Below are 14,787 nucleotides of genomic sequence, written 5' to 3' on the forward strand. Positions count from 1 at the left end.
TTTTAAATGTAATAGAAAACAAAAGAACAAATATTTTATTCTTTATACGATATTATAACATAACTTGATATAATAATTTTAATAAATTATATTGGCATATTTTATATTGATGTTCATAATAAATTCTATGTATATATATCATATATGATATATAAAAGATTATATATGTTGAAAATTATTTATTATATATTAAAAAAATGAAAAAAAACACTTTAAAACAAGTAATATTAATAATTATCTCAAACAAAAAACAAGTTTAGAAAAATAATATTTATATTTATATTTATAAAAATGTGAAACTAAAATAATAATAAAGAATTTTTTTTTGGTAAAAGTGAACAAGCCATTGAATATATTTATAAAATAGAATTGATTCACGAACTCAATTAGGAAAGACTCTGTAAGAAAACCTAGAACCTTTACTAAATACAAAAGATTAAAGCATTGCTATATACAAAATTACCATATCAATGGAATAAAAGTTCCCTATTTACAAGTTGGAGCTAATACTTCCTCCATGACCAAAATTGACCAAAGATTGAGAAGTTATCAAAATTTCAAAAAAAATGATAAACTATAAGGAACTAAATCTCACTCCTCCACACCAAGTGTAAGAAGATACAACAGTATTTACCACATTCTGCCCAAAATCTAGAGCATCATGAGTAGACTACAACCAATTTGAACATAGAAGATTATTGGAGGAACAACCCCCGAACACACCTGAGACCAAGTGCTGGCCCTGCAAGCTAGAAGTATTCACATCCTGAGACCCATTGAACCAATACTGAGAGTCAGGGGTCAGCCAAGATAGAAGCCAAAAACTAAGCAATGGTGAGACAAATTTATTTGTAAGCTCCAACAGGTCGAAAATAGCATGCTCTGTTCGCTTAACATGCTCTTCCAGTTGGAAGCCCAATGCCCTTGCAGTGACTTGCAAAGTGTTCTTCATAAATCAAGGACTCTATTTTTCAAAAGATTTTTGAAGGGCCTCATAGGTTGCCATGAAATCATTCTTCTACATGAGTTGGAACTGCAAAAAACAAACCACCCACTAGAGAATTACCTGCTTAGAAGTCATAATATTTCATTGCAACTTTTAGTTTATGATCTCCCCAAAATTTGTGGTGAACAACCTTAGCGAAAAGGATCCCCAAAAGAGAGATAGACTATAATAAGTCCATTTCATTTGATAAGAAGTTCAATATCATGTTGGACAGGAAGAGGAAATTCTTGAAGGAAGGGAAAAGAATGTCATCCCCAATTAAATGTTTGATCGCCCACTGAATAGAAGGAGAATGAATGCAAAACATGACATCCATATTAGAGTATTCAATGATGTGCAAAGGAAGAACATTTTTGTCCACATTTGGTTGAAGCCAAATCTATTAGTTTTTAGGCAAAATTATTCTATGGAATTAAGAACAAGAATTGTATTTGACACAGACCTCCATGATAGACAATAACTCTAAGCCACCAACAATGAAATGCACTAAAACTAGAGGCTTGATAAGAAAAAATAAGATGGGTAAAAAAAGGTAAGTTCTGCAAAATCTTGTGTGGATAAATTTCCATTAAAAGCCAGAATGCACGAATGATATGAAGGACAAATAGCCATGTGAAATGAAACATTATCAAATGATGAAATGACCTCAAGGCCAATGAATAAACTACACGTCCATCCAAAGCACATGAAGTATGACTATGATGTCTGTTTGACAGAAATCTTGGCAGCTATAAATAAATGAAACTGATTACAAGATAAACAAAACCATCATGACATACGTGAGCCTAATAAGAGATAATCAATATTAGCATTTATCAATATCTAAACCGATCAATAATTGCAACTCCTGATATTGATCAATGAATTAGGTTAGCTAAAAAGTGGAGATGATGATGCCATCACACCCTAGATTTGAAAGGTAATCTACAACTTTGTTTCCCTCCCATTGAGTATGCAAAATGCATATATCTTGATTCTAAGCTAACAAATTCCAAATTTGAAGGAGGATATACTTAAGTTTCTAGGAGAATGTCTACCTTTTAATGTAGACATTAATGATTACATGAGAGTCACCTTTAATCTGCAAACATTAAAAATTACCTTTCTTGGCAAGAACTAAACTAGCAAACAAGACTTGAGCTTCTGTTGAATTGTTAGGTAGTTATAAATGCTAACACTTTCCCATTACAATCTCAAACACATTCCCCTAACCTTGATTTACCTTGGTTGCCTCTAGAAGCACCATCAAAGTTGATCTTCACATACCTAGAATTGCGAGGATGCTAGTGTACATCAGAATAGTCTACTTTAGGTTGCGATTTGTTGGTTAATCCCCATCCTATAGGAATAAAAAGTTCTTTTCATTCATGAAGGATATTGGCATCCCAAGAAGTAATAATAGGATTGATCTTTTATCTACTAGGACTTGCATTAGTTACTTCTACAATTGACCTTTCAATACCTTCAAGCACCTTATCAATAGAAGAAAAATATTTTCTGTATATCTACTTATTTTTTTCCCACCAAATAGCCCATATGACTAACGTAGGGGAACACTTCCATAAACCTGCTAACAAGGCACAAGGATGGATGATTGACCATGCCTAGAAAATATCCAAAATATTGTTTTGAAGAGGGGTAAAGAAGCTTAATTTCTGGAGAACAAAGGTCTAACAATGATAGGCAAAAGTACACCACACAAAAAGATGATCACCTATTTCAAATTCATCATTGCATAACACACATTTGAAAGTTGTAGCAATATTCAATCTTACTAGTCTATCACTTGTAAGAATCCTATGCTTAATAGCAAGCCATACAAGACAACTAGCTTTTAGTTCTACTACATTGTTCCAACAAACACAAGTATGCTCTAGAAGGACTCTTTTCTGAAGCAATCCTTTGAATAAGTTTATATCCCCCTTTAATAGAATAGTTAACATCCTCGACATGGGCCCACAACAAGTTGTCTTTGAAATTTGATAGGAAGGCATGTTTTTGTTCTAAGATGGTACATAAATACTCTTGGTCTTGATTAGGAAGAGGAAGAAGATCCGGATCCTTCCAAAAGACTTTCCTTGAAAAGAGACAGATTGCAGAAATAAAGTGATGTACTTGAGTTCACCATAGAGATTCTAAAATTAAAAAAAAAAGTGTTAAAGATACAAAAGCTACTAATATTGTGAACTTAACTATAAAGTTAAATAAACTATCATTTAAATATTTGAAAATAAAATAAAATAATGAAATTATTCTTTCATTTTGAAATATGTTTAAACAATTATATTAGCATATTTCATATTGATATTTATAACATATGTTATGTATATATATTATATTTATATATTTCTATATATAATATATAAAAGATTATAAATCTTGACAATTAATTATTATATATTAAAATTTGTAAAACACTTTACAATAACTAATATTAGTAAATATCATAATAATTAATAAAGAAGTTAAAAGCGGTAGATACAAAGCTATAGGCAACCTTAATCTATTTTAGGGGCCGCTATGTTCCTGTTGAATAAACTATTGCATCCACACCAGTGGGGTATATTTTCAGGCTAGATAGAAGGATAGAAAATTTGATATTTAATTTTTTTTAAAAAAATTTAAAAATTAAAATTAAAAAGAAATCTTAAACATTCAAAAGTTGAAAATATTGCCAACTTCAAAAAAAACATAATAAAAGATAACATTTAAATATTTGAAGATATTTATATGTGTTTTTGCCTCTTACCATATTAGTTATAGACGACTATTAATTGAAGATCGAGCATTGTCGGGTCATTTATAATCTCGGGATTAATAATAATATAAATCTACGTCCTACGTCCTTGTAAAGTGAAACCGTGTAAGGCATGAATTATTGTTGTTTTATTGTCCTTGTAAAGTGAAACCGTGTAACACATTACGAAAAAGAGATAAAAGTAATTGGGTCCCATTCACGCCGCTCTTTTATTGCTGCTTTCTCTTTACAACCTGTTCTCCGTCCACGCACTCAGCGTTAGTTTAGCATTTGTCGAATGTTCCTACCTTAATCCCCAAGCTAGCTTAGGTTCAACTTCCACTTTGCCAGAATCATTTCTTGCCTTTTTCAGTGTTTTTGTTCCCCCTCAGTAATTTCGGTTCACCGTTGACCAAAACGACGCGATTATGGACAACAGTTCAGGAGAAATACAGAAAACTTTGGGAGGGCTTGAGCTTCATGGAGAAGCAAAGAACCCAGTTGCAGATTTACCTGATTTGCGGTCAAAAGGCAACCGACTGTTTAAACAGGGCGACTGGAAAGGAGCAATCGCATGTTATACCGGATGTATAGACGTTGCTCTTAAGAAGAAAGCGGAACTCTGTAGCAAGGACGCTGTCGATGAACTTGTGAGTTGTTACTCTAACAGGGCAGAGGCATGCTTGAAGCTGGAGGAATATGGGAAAGCTGTAGAAGACTGCGAGAAATCCCTGGAACTTAATTCCACTCACGTCAAATCTCTCTTTCGCAAGGGCAGGGCTTTGCAAGGACTCAGAGAGTACAACTTATCTTGTTCGTGCTTTCGACTGGCTCTAGAGCAATCCCCAGATGCCAATGAAATAAAGTTGCACATGGACGAATCGAAGAAACTAGATGAAGAAAACAAGCAAGGTAAGTTTGATCTCTCCGCCTATTTTCTGAATGGTTTCAGAGCGCAAAATATGCCAGAGGTGGGTAGTTATATTGGTCCAGTGATTATAAAAGAATCCCCTATCCATGGTCGAGGTTTGTTTGCTACCAAGGATGTTGAGACCGGAGACATTCTGCTTGTTGATAATGCGATTTCTGTGAGTGGCGTGTATCGCAGATCGATGGCGTTTCCCATGGAAGAGAACCCTCCCACCATGCTGGAGGGTCTTCATCGAGACACAGTGGAGAGAGCAGCTGCTTGCGCGAGGTCATGTCCCAGGATTTTGCAGCAATTGATGTTCCTTACCGAATCATTTTGGCGAGAGGAGACAGAGGTTCCTGACATAGAGTTGTTCAGGGTAAATAATGCTAGTTGGGACAAATTTGGGGAAAACCCAGTGAATTTCCAGATAAATACGTTCGATCTCAGGAAAGCTATGGAGCTGAACGGTCTAGTCACATATATTAGCACGTACGAAGAGGACCGAGTAACAGGGGATGAAGGTAATGTTTTCAGCAGCATTGGGTTAGAGACTGAGAGTAGCGTAGCGGAGCAATGCGGGCTTTGGGGGCTTCCGTCTTTCATCAACCATTCATGTTTTCCAAATGCTAAAGGCATTGTTGTTGGAAAAGCAATGTTTATCATAGCCGCAAGAGGAATCTCTGCAGGGGAGGAAATAACTGTAGCTTACTTGAGAAGCCTTTATCCACTGGTGGAACGTGAGCGCGATCTGACACCATTAGGGTTTCACTGTGAATGTAAGCGGTGTGTGTTGGAACGGTCTCTCGGTCCATCTTTCCGAGAACTGAGTCAGAAAATCCACAGCTACTGCAGGACTCTACTGGACAGTTATATATCCCCCAGAGGCATGCAGTCTTTGGTAGAACTAGCTCTGCAATTGGAGAAAATTGACACCCGCGGGGATGAAGAGAAGCAACTGATACGCTCCTCGTTCTATTGTCTCTACAACAATATGTTTGCTGCTGCTGAAGTTTATACTGGTTTTGGAGCGCTGTCACCGTCGCTTCCTTCAATGGTGGACGTGGCAGAGGCATTGTGGCATGCTGAACCAGGTTCTGGTTACTCCATGAAGATGTTTAAGATGCTTCTACAGGATGCGCATGGCAGACAGAAGGATTTACTTTTTCGAAAGGCAAAGGAAAACAGCAAAGCGGTAATTGGGAAACAGAAAGAACGTGTCCTCAAAGCTTTCGTGCTGTCAAAAGCTGATGGGTGTTTCCAATTTGTGAGGCCGTGGAATGCCCGTGAGGTGTATACTATACTCTATACTCGTAGTAGTATGGTTTGATGCTGCTGTGCTTATGTTGTCAAAAGCAACATTATCAGTATGAAGATTTCAAGTTGTTGGACGCATTCGAGTTCGCGTGCTTACCCTTAAATATATCTTTTAAACTTTCTTTTGATTTCATACAATTCCAGCCATAACGACGTACGTTGGTAGTAGAGATGTGGCCAAAACAGATTTCTCCGTAGGATTACAATAAGCTTTTGAGATTTCTCGTACAATTCCAGTCTTATACACGTAGGTTGATGGTATAGATGCAGCTGTAATAAACTTGTCCTGAGGATTATAGTAAGTTTTTAAGAGATGTATATAATCTTTATTAATGGAGAGACATTTTATTTTTATATGTTTTGTAATCAAGATTTTTGTGGTATTTGTTTCTTTTGAATTGAACGGACATGAATAGACAGTAATATTATAATAGTAAAATTTGTATGTTATGGGTCATTTTTATAAACTGTGTAATTTTACAATTTTATTTGAAAATATTTCAGTATAGTGATTTGTGATAAAATTCTGGATAATATTAGATATTTTCTATTTTTCATTTTCTATTTTTTTTATCGCATTCATATTTACACATGTTGTATAGTGATAAGAGATAAAATTCGGTATAATGTTAGGCTATTTTTCTTTTTTCTTTTTCTATTCAATTCTCCACCACATCCATATGTACACATATTGTGATATATTAACTAAATTCATTTTTCTTTTTAATTGGATTCTCCACCCCATTCATATGTACACATGTTGTCTAGTGATTAGTGATAAAATTCAAGATAATGTAAGGGCTTTTTTCTTCTTCTTTTCTTTTTTATTTATTTAAATTGGATTCTCCACGATATCTATATGTACACAAATTGTGATGTATTGAATAAACTAGAAACTGCATTTTTGTGTGTAATAGGTATGCCATAGAAATATGACATGGGAGTGAGGAATATTTTTTGTCTATATTTTGTTTATTTAGAGTCAATATTAAAGAATTGGAAGAATGACTTGTCCTTGGTTGTGTATGCATTGTACTCAAGATTTCTTTTTTATTTAGGAAGTGGAGACCTAATTTTTTTTTACTGTATTAAAATTTTTGCATGGGAATCTATGATCAATATCCAATATATTTATAAATTAGTGAGATCTTTTTTGAAGCACTCGTCATTTACATGTGTTGTGTCTAAAGGTCACTTCCCAACTTTTACAAGAGTGATGAGATGTCAAAAGGTATAGATAAGAAGAGTATAAATAAGTGAAACCCAACTTAAGTGAGTATTCTCCATGTCAAAACACAAATAATCCTCTCAATTGATAATCTAGATAGAAAATAAAAGTATTTTTACATTTCACAAATGAAACTTTCAAAGAAATAAGACAACATTTATTGTGAGGATGTTTTATATTTAAAATTGCATTCCTTAAAGTCACATCAAGAGAGATGTTCCATGGTTTTTTGTAGTTATTTACACTCTAGAGTATTATTCAATTTAACAATTCAAATGTGAAATGGACATTGAAACAGTTAAAATCAATAATTGCATACAAAATAAATAATAAAACTTTTTATAAATCTACTTTTTCTTCTAAATGAAATCAAGACAAAAAACTAGTTTTTGCAAATATAAATCAATTCCTTATTTAAATAGTTTAAATGATTTATTCATTGCTAATCGAGGGGAATGAGAATGTTCATTCTTGACTGAGTTCTCACTCTTCCAATCTATGCTATCAAATTTTAACCCCTCAAACTATTGTAATGCTTTCAAACTTCAATCCAATCTATTGTGATATTGCTACCACGATTTGATTGTGTGATAGAAATGATTTCAAACTTCAGTCCATTCTACTTTTTTTTGCTACAATGATTGTGACTTTTTATGTGATGTATTGTACTTATAGATGATCAAGGCAACTCAATTTTTGAGGCAATGGTTAAGAAAATCAATGATTGTAGATCTCTAGAGAACAACATATAAATAGCATTGCACTTTTAGTGTATGGATAGTCTTTGTAGAAATCTTTATTCTTGACTAAATTCTTACTCTTCTAATTTATATAATCAAATTTTAACACCTCAAATTACTGCATGCAAACCTTTCAAACTTTAATCCATTCTACTTTTTTGTGTTACAATGGTTGCGAAATTTTATGTGACACATTGTATGTATGAACAATGAAGGCAACTAAATTTTTGAGGCAATGGTTAAGAAAAACAATGATTGTAGATGTCTAGAAAATAATGCATAAATAACACTAGACTCTTAGTGTATAGATCGTCTTTGTAGAAATTTATTCTTTTTTTGTACAATTTCTTAGATTGAAGAGCTTAAGTTGTAGGTATAATGTTATAGTGGTCAGAGATGATCTAGGATAGATATTGTGTGATCAATGAGTTATATATAATTGTTACAAGCTAGGGTTATCGTTACACCAAAAAATTGTGTTGTCAATTCCTGCTATAGCCATTATAAATATAGAACATGGGAGGCAATTAAACCATGTCACGAATTTGAAAGGGAAATGTTGGTGGTTAGTCCAACAAACCCCCAGTGTTACTTAAGGAGATTCAAGCTTGTGACCAAGGTTTGATACTATTTGTTACAAGCTAGGATTTTTTTTCCATCAAAAGATTAACCTATCAATGCACGATGAAACTACTAGACTTATAGAATAAAGGAGGTAGTCAATCCATTTCACGAATCTTGAAGGGGAACATTGATGGTTAGTCTAACAATAATTACATAGAATATGAGGATATCTCATTGGTAGATGCATAAAGTGTATGGGATTCCAAATGCTTTTTAAGAAGTGACTTACAATCTCAAACAAATACCTAGCTAAAATTCTCAATATTTTTTTAATTGTGTAGATCATTAGTGAGAATATTTCCTTACAAGGATGCAAAGTTTAGTGTATTTAATTTGTGAACAACTCATCGCAATGAAGAGACTTGCTATGGCTATAAAATATCTTATTTTCTTTTTTTTGGGTTGCCAGTTATTAATTCTAAATTAGATCAATTTGAAAGCTAGAGAAACCATCCATTAAAAATATATTTAAAGAATATGATGTGCCGTCACATATTAAATTTGCTTCTCACTTGTGTGCATCAATGGATATATAGAAAATTCCTATATGTTTTAAGGTTCACATTCACTATGGCCCTACATGATATTAAAGAATATATGCAATGCCCCACGAAGAGATCCAAAAGAATGTAACCTAAAGTTTTATTAAGTTTGACAAACATACCTTTTTTAAAGAAACAATAACATACATGTCAAATATAAAGTAGCAGAAGAAATAACATACAATCATACATAAGAAAACATAATAGATTACATTCCTTAAGGATCCCAAGACATTGAATCACATTTAAACTTAATTAAGACTAAGTATAGTAAATAATACTCCACATGAAATAATAATTAAAAGTCCAAAGTCCATTTAAATAATATACATTTGTTCTGAATGCCACTTGGAAATAAACAGAATGCACAATCATCCACTATACAGGCTATAGGTTATGAAAGGCTGAAATAATATACATCATAAAATAAATTACATCGTCTTATAGGATTTATGAAATAAAAAACAATACATTAAGTATAACCATCCATCATAGAAATATAGAAATAGATAGAAAGGAACATTTGCACAAACACATCTAGCAACAACATCCGATAGTCAGATCTCAATGGTTTAAGAAAAAGCACCACCACCCGACCTTGTGGAACCTAAATGGCCCACTCCCACTGCATTAAGGAGATAGTCTCAAGTCCCAAACAGGATAAAAAACTCAAAAGTCAAAAAACCAACATCTAGGTTCATGAAATCACCTAAAAGAAAACTATCTCAAAGGGTACCAAGACACAAGTATCAACTAATGCTAGAGGCAACACAAACATGTAGGAAATCTACTATGCAAGTGGGCAAGTGTCATCACATGAACCAACTCTAGGGTTACCTAGCTAGTCTTTTAATCCTCTGACCCCCTAGTAACTCTATGCAGCACTAGTAGCCTTTCGTACTAACAAGGCATACTAATGAGTCAACTCTAAGGTTACTCGACTAGTCATTTAATCCTCTAGCCCCTTAGTGACTTTCTATGGTATTAATATCTTATTAATTCATTTTAAACCCATTTAATGAAATGTTATCACTTATTAAATAAACTATAATGAGTTACCATGGCAACCACTTTGGGCCCCGACCTCCATTGCAAGCCACTTCTCAATATGACATATAGATAACCTACCCTAAACTCAATAAAATCAAAAGATTGCAAAAGATCACATTCCATACATCATTTCTTAAACAAACAACTGATAAGTATTGAAAAAGATTGATTATAATCACATATTCCACCAATACGATCATCCTAACAGGACTGATCCCAAAATCAAATATACATAAACCAATCCATGTCATAACATGACATCACCAAGAGCAAGTCATACAAACACCCCAGTCCTATAAAAGCGACTAGAAAGCAATCCCAATACAACTGATCAAAGACTCAAAGGTTATATCAGATAGATCACACCATTCACCCTAGTTTCACACAAGAACACTAAAAAGTAATAACAATCAATGCATCAAAACATCTCATAGAGCATACCAGAAACATTATTGTGGTTGAGTATAAAAGATCAAGATCAAAAAATCATCATGACATCACAAAACAGAACTCCTGAGCCTCTAGTAAACATCCTGACTGGCCAAAGCTAAGTCAAACCCAAAAACCCCAACACCAATAAATCAAACTTTACATAAAGTGCATACAAAAGTGAATTTTATAATTCATTAGGTTTTGAAAACCCTAAAGTTCAATATTTACTAAAAGCTTTTAGATTAAAACATAGGCAATTCGATAATGGAAATCAATTTTCTCAAACAAGAGTTTCAACCCAGAGAACTTCTGAAAACAGAAACACAATAGACATAAAGAAGATAAGAATTTGAAGAATGAGCAACTACTGAACAAACACACAAGACCCTACTTGGATCTAATGCTAAAACAATGAACACACAAACACACAAGAATCTTCATTTCCTTTTGAAAACCCTCTTTTTTAAAATTGGCTCCTCCAAACTCTATGTATCTAGAAATGAGCTCTAATTTCCTTAATAAAAAGTTTTCCCCCAAATCAAAGCTTTGATCATTCAACCATGCAAAAAATCTTTGTCTTCAATTATTATATTTTAATTTTCATGCACATACTTTATGCACTTTAATTAAAATAAATTTTATTAAATTAAAGCTCGCTCTCCCTTATGAAATCATGCAATTTTTTTAATATAATATTTATTAATTTAACTAATAATATTATTTATAGTTTATTAAAAATAAAACTCCTAAATAAATTATTATTAAATTAAATAATTATAAATATGCCTAAATTAGAACTTTAATCAAATCTTTTAAATTTAATTCTTTCATGCACATTTAAAGAACTTTTTAATTAAAATATTCTTTTGTATTTCATTTTCGTCCACTTATTAATTAGTGTAAGCATTATTTAAAACATAGTTTATTATTTAAACTAATAAGAATAATTAAGGCTCATTATTTAAATGCAACTCTAGTTTAATAATTATTAATTAAATAATCATAATAAAATAATATTACATTTTTAATCTTTTTTATATTAGAAATAAGAGTTTCAAAACTAGAAAAAACACTAGAATATCAATATGAATATACACAAGGAGGCCAAGCCTCACCCATAAGAGAAAGTATCAGTTGAACATACAAAGCAACAAAATGAGGAAAAGCAAAACTATCTAGCTGAGAAGATCATAGTGATTGTCAACCCAGGCAGTCTAGCCTAAGGGACCTTCCATCCAAACTATACTTTTATGCCCTTGAATCTGCACCATCATAAATAACTCTTCTTTTCTGGCATTCCCTTTTTCTCTAATATCTTTGTTCAATCTATTGCAAGCTTGCTCAAAAACATGCAGATCATCCAAAGTACTACGCCACTGGTACCCACGCTTAAGCTCAAGGTAGTAAAGAGCAGCATGCCCATCGCGAAGGAACCTCCTCATATTGTCTCGTTCAATCATCATAGTAGTCTGCACCTGCAAGAAGATTTTAAAGTAAGTGAGTTTTCGAAAAAACTCAGTAAGATACCTATTCTTACCTTGATACCTTTCCTCGTTCCTGCACTTCCAAATCTGCCAGAGAATGTTAGATGACAATATATTCCAAAATAAATTGGTATCTTTAGGAAGACCATTAATATGACCAAAAATAATATCAAAAATATTAACATTAATAGGATAAACAATGCCAAACATTTTCCATATTTCTTTAGCAAAAATACAATCAAGAAGGATATGTCTACTAGTTTCAGGAACTCTACACAAGTTACAAATATCATAATTAACAAAATCTCTCTTTATAGGTAGCTTGTCCAACAAAACTAACCATTTGAAACATCTAATCTTGGGTTCCACAGGATTCTTCCACAAGATATCAAAATACTTTTTCAAAGCATCAGCATCATAAGAAGAGTACCAAACAACATTAATATGATTGATAATATCAATATTACAATCAATGATTTTATAAATATTCTTAGCTTTGAGCAGATTAGTAATGATACCACTAGGCCATTTGCACTTCAGGAACCTGAGAGAATCAATGTGGCAAACAGTGGGAAGACCAACAGAAGCTTGCACAATCATGTTATAAGTTCTTCTATGGGAATCCAGGATAGCATATTTATCCTTAAGAACATCCCAAGGCATAATTTGATCATACTAAAAAGGATCCATAAATTTTTTAATACCTTTATTAGCCCACTGCCTGGCAGAACACCCTTGGGTAAGGGCCAAAGGTTTACCATTTAGGTGGAGATTACACCAAATGGATCTTTCACCATGGAGTTGAATATTGGAATGAAACTCCTTGTTAGTGATGAATTTCCTAACATGATCCCAAGCCTTCCAAATAGACTTGAAAACCACAAAGCCTTGAACCATGACAGTAAAATTACCAAGAATGAGGTCACAAAATGGGAGGCTAGTCCAAGACTTAGCTTTTCTAGGAACACCCCTCTCAATATTGCTCCTAACTAGCACTTTCCAAGGAGAATCACCCTCCATGGACTGAAAAACCCATTTGGCAGACAAGGCTATACCTTGAGTTTTTAATCTTTTAATATTTTAATTCTATTTTTATCCAACTTCTTAAATTAGAAGTTTAAAATAAATATTGTAAACTAAAGTACATATTTAATTAATTTCTAATTAATTAAATAAGATCATATTCTAATATTTCTTTAACCAATTTTCTAAATTTAGACCTCTAATTTAGAATTCTAAATTTAGACTTTTTATTTAAAGCATAAATTTAATTACTTTATAATTAATCAAATATTCACATATTTTAATATTTTCTTTTTAATCAAATAATATTTATCACTCAACTAATAATATTATTTAGAGTTTATTATTAAGATAAAACTCTTCAATAATAATTATTAAATTAAATAAATATATCTATACTAAAATTAAAACTTTAATTTAATCTTTTAAATTTAATTATTTTATTTTATTAATTCTTCAATTAATTAAATAGTGAATTTTCTATATACAATTTTCATGCAACAACTTTAAATAATTTAAATTAAAATATCTTTATTAAATTAATTTACTTTCTCTTTTAATTAATTTATTATATTCTAATTTCATGTATAGGCTTTATGCAATTTAATTAAAATAAACTTTATTAAATAATTGCTTACTCCCTCTTATTAATTTATTATATTTTAATTTTATGCATAAGCTTTATGCAATTTAATTAAAATAAACTTTTTTTAAAAATTGCTTACTCTCTCTTATTAATTTATTATATTTTAATTTCATGCATACACTTTATACAATATAATTAAAATAACTTTATTAAATTTATATTTTCTCTCTCTAGTTAATTACATGATGTTTTAATAATATATTTATTAGTTCAACTAATAATATTATTTAGAGTTTATTATTTAAAATAAAACTCTTAAACAATTATTATTAATTTAAATAAATATAATTATGTTTGAATTATAACTTAAACTTTATTTTTAGTTGAATTCTTTTATATAATTAATTCACAAGGTGTTTTTTTAATAATATATTTATTAACTTAATTAATAACATTATTTAGAGTTTATTATTAAAATACAACTTCTAAATAATTATCATTAGGTTAAATTAATATAAATATGTCAAAATTAGAACTTTCATATAATGTTATAAATCTAATAATTTAATTTAATTAATTCATGAGACATTTTAATAATATATTTATTAATTCAACTAATAATATTATTTAGAATTTATTATTTAAAATAAAACTCCTAAACAATTATCATTAAATTAAATAAATATAACTACGCCACAATTAGAACTATAACTTTATCTTTAAATTTTTTGCATACGCTTTATGCAATTTAATAAAAATAAGCTTTATAAATTCTATATTTTCTCTCTCAAGTTAGTTACAAGACATTTTAATAAGATATCTATTCATTCAAATAATAATATTATTTAGAGTTTATTATTAAAATAAGATTTCTAAATAATAATTATTAAATTAAATAAATATAAATACATCAAAAATAGAACTTTAATATAATAATTTAAATTTAATTATTGTATTTAATTAATAACTATGCCACAATTAGAACTATAACTTTATCTTTAAATTTCTTACATACGCTTTATGCAATTTAATAAAAATAAACTTTATAAATTCTATATTTTCTCTCTCAAGTTAATTAGGAGACATTTTAATAATATATCTATTCATT

General features: G+C 30.9%; 1 protein-coding gene across 1 annotated transcript; it reads left to right on the forward strand.

The window, feature by feature from the left end:
* Positions 1–4,171: 4,171 nt before the first annotated feature.
* LOC149536583 (methyltransferase FGSG_00040-like) lies at positions 4,172–5,983 on the forward strand. The gene has a single exon (XM_089806314.1). The coding sequence runs from the start codon at positions 4,172–4,174 to the stop codon at positions 5,981–5,983; it is 1,812 nt and encodes a 603-aa protein (XP_089662440.1).
* The last annotated feature ends 8,804 nt before the right edge of the window (positions 5,984–14,787 follow it).

Source organism: Cupressus sempervirens, chromosome 10 (genome assembly GCF_028749045.1).
Source record: "Cupressus sempervirens isolate cs-2001-9-10 chromosome 10, ASM2874904v1, whole genome shotgun sequence".
NCBI lineage: Eukaryota > Viridiplantae > Streptophyta > Pinopsida > Cupressales > Cupressaceae > Cupressus > Cupressus sempervirens.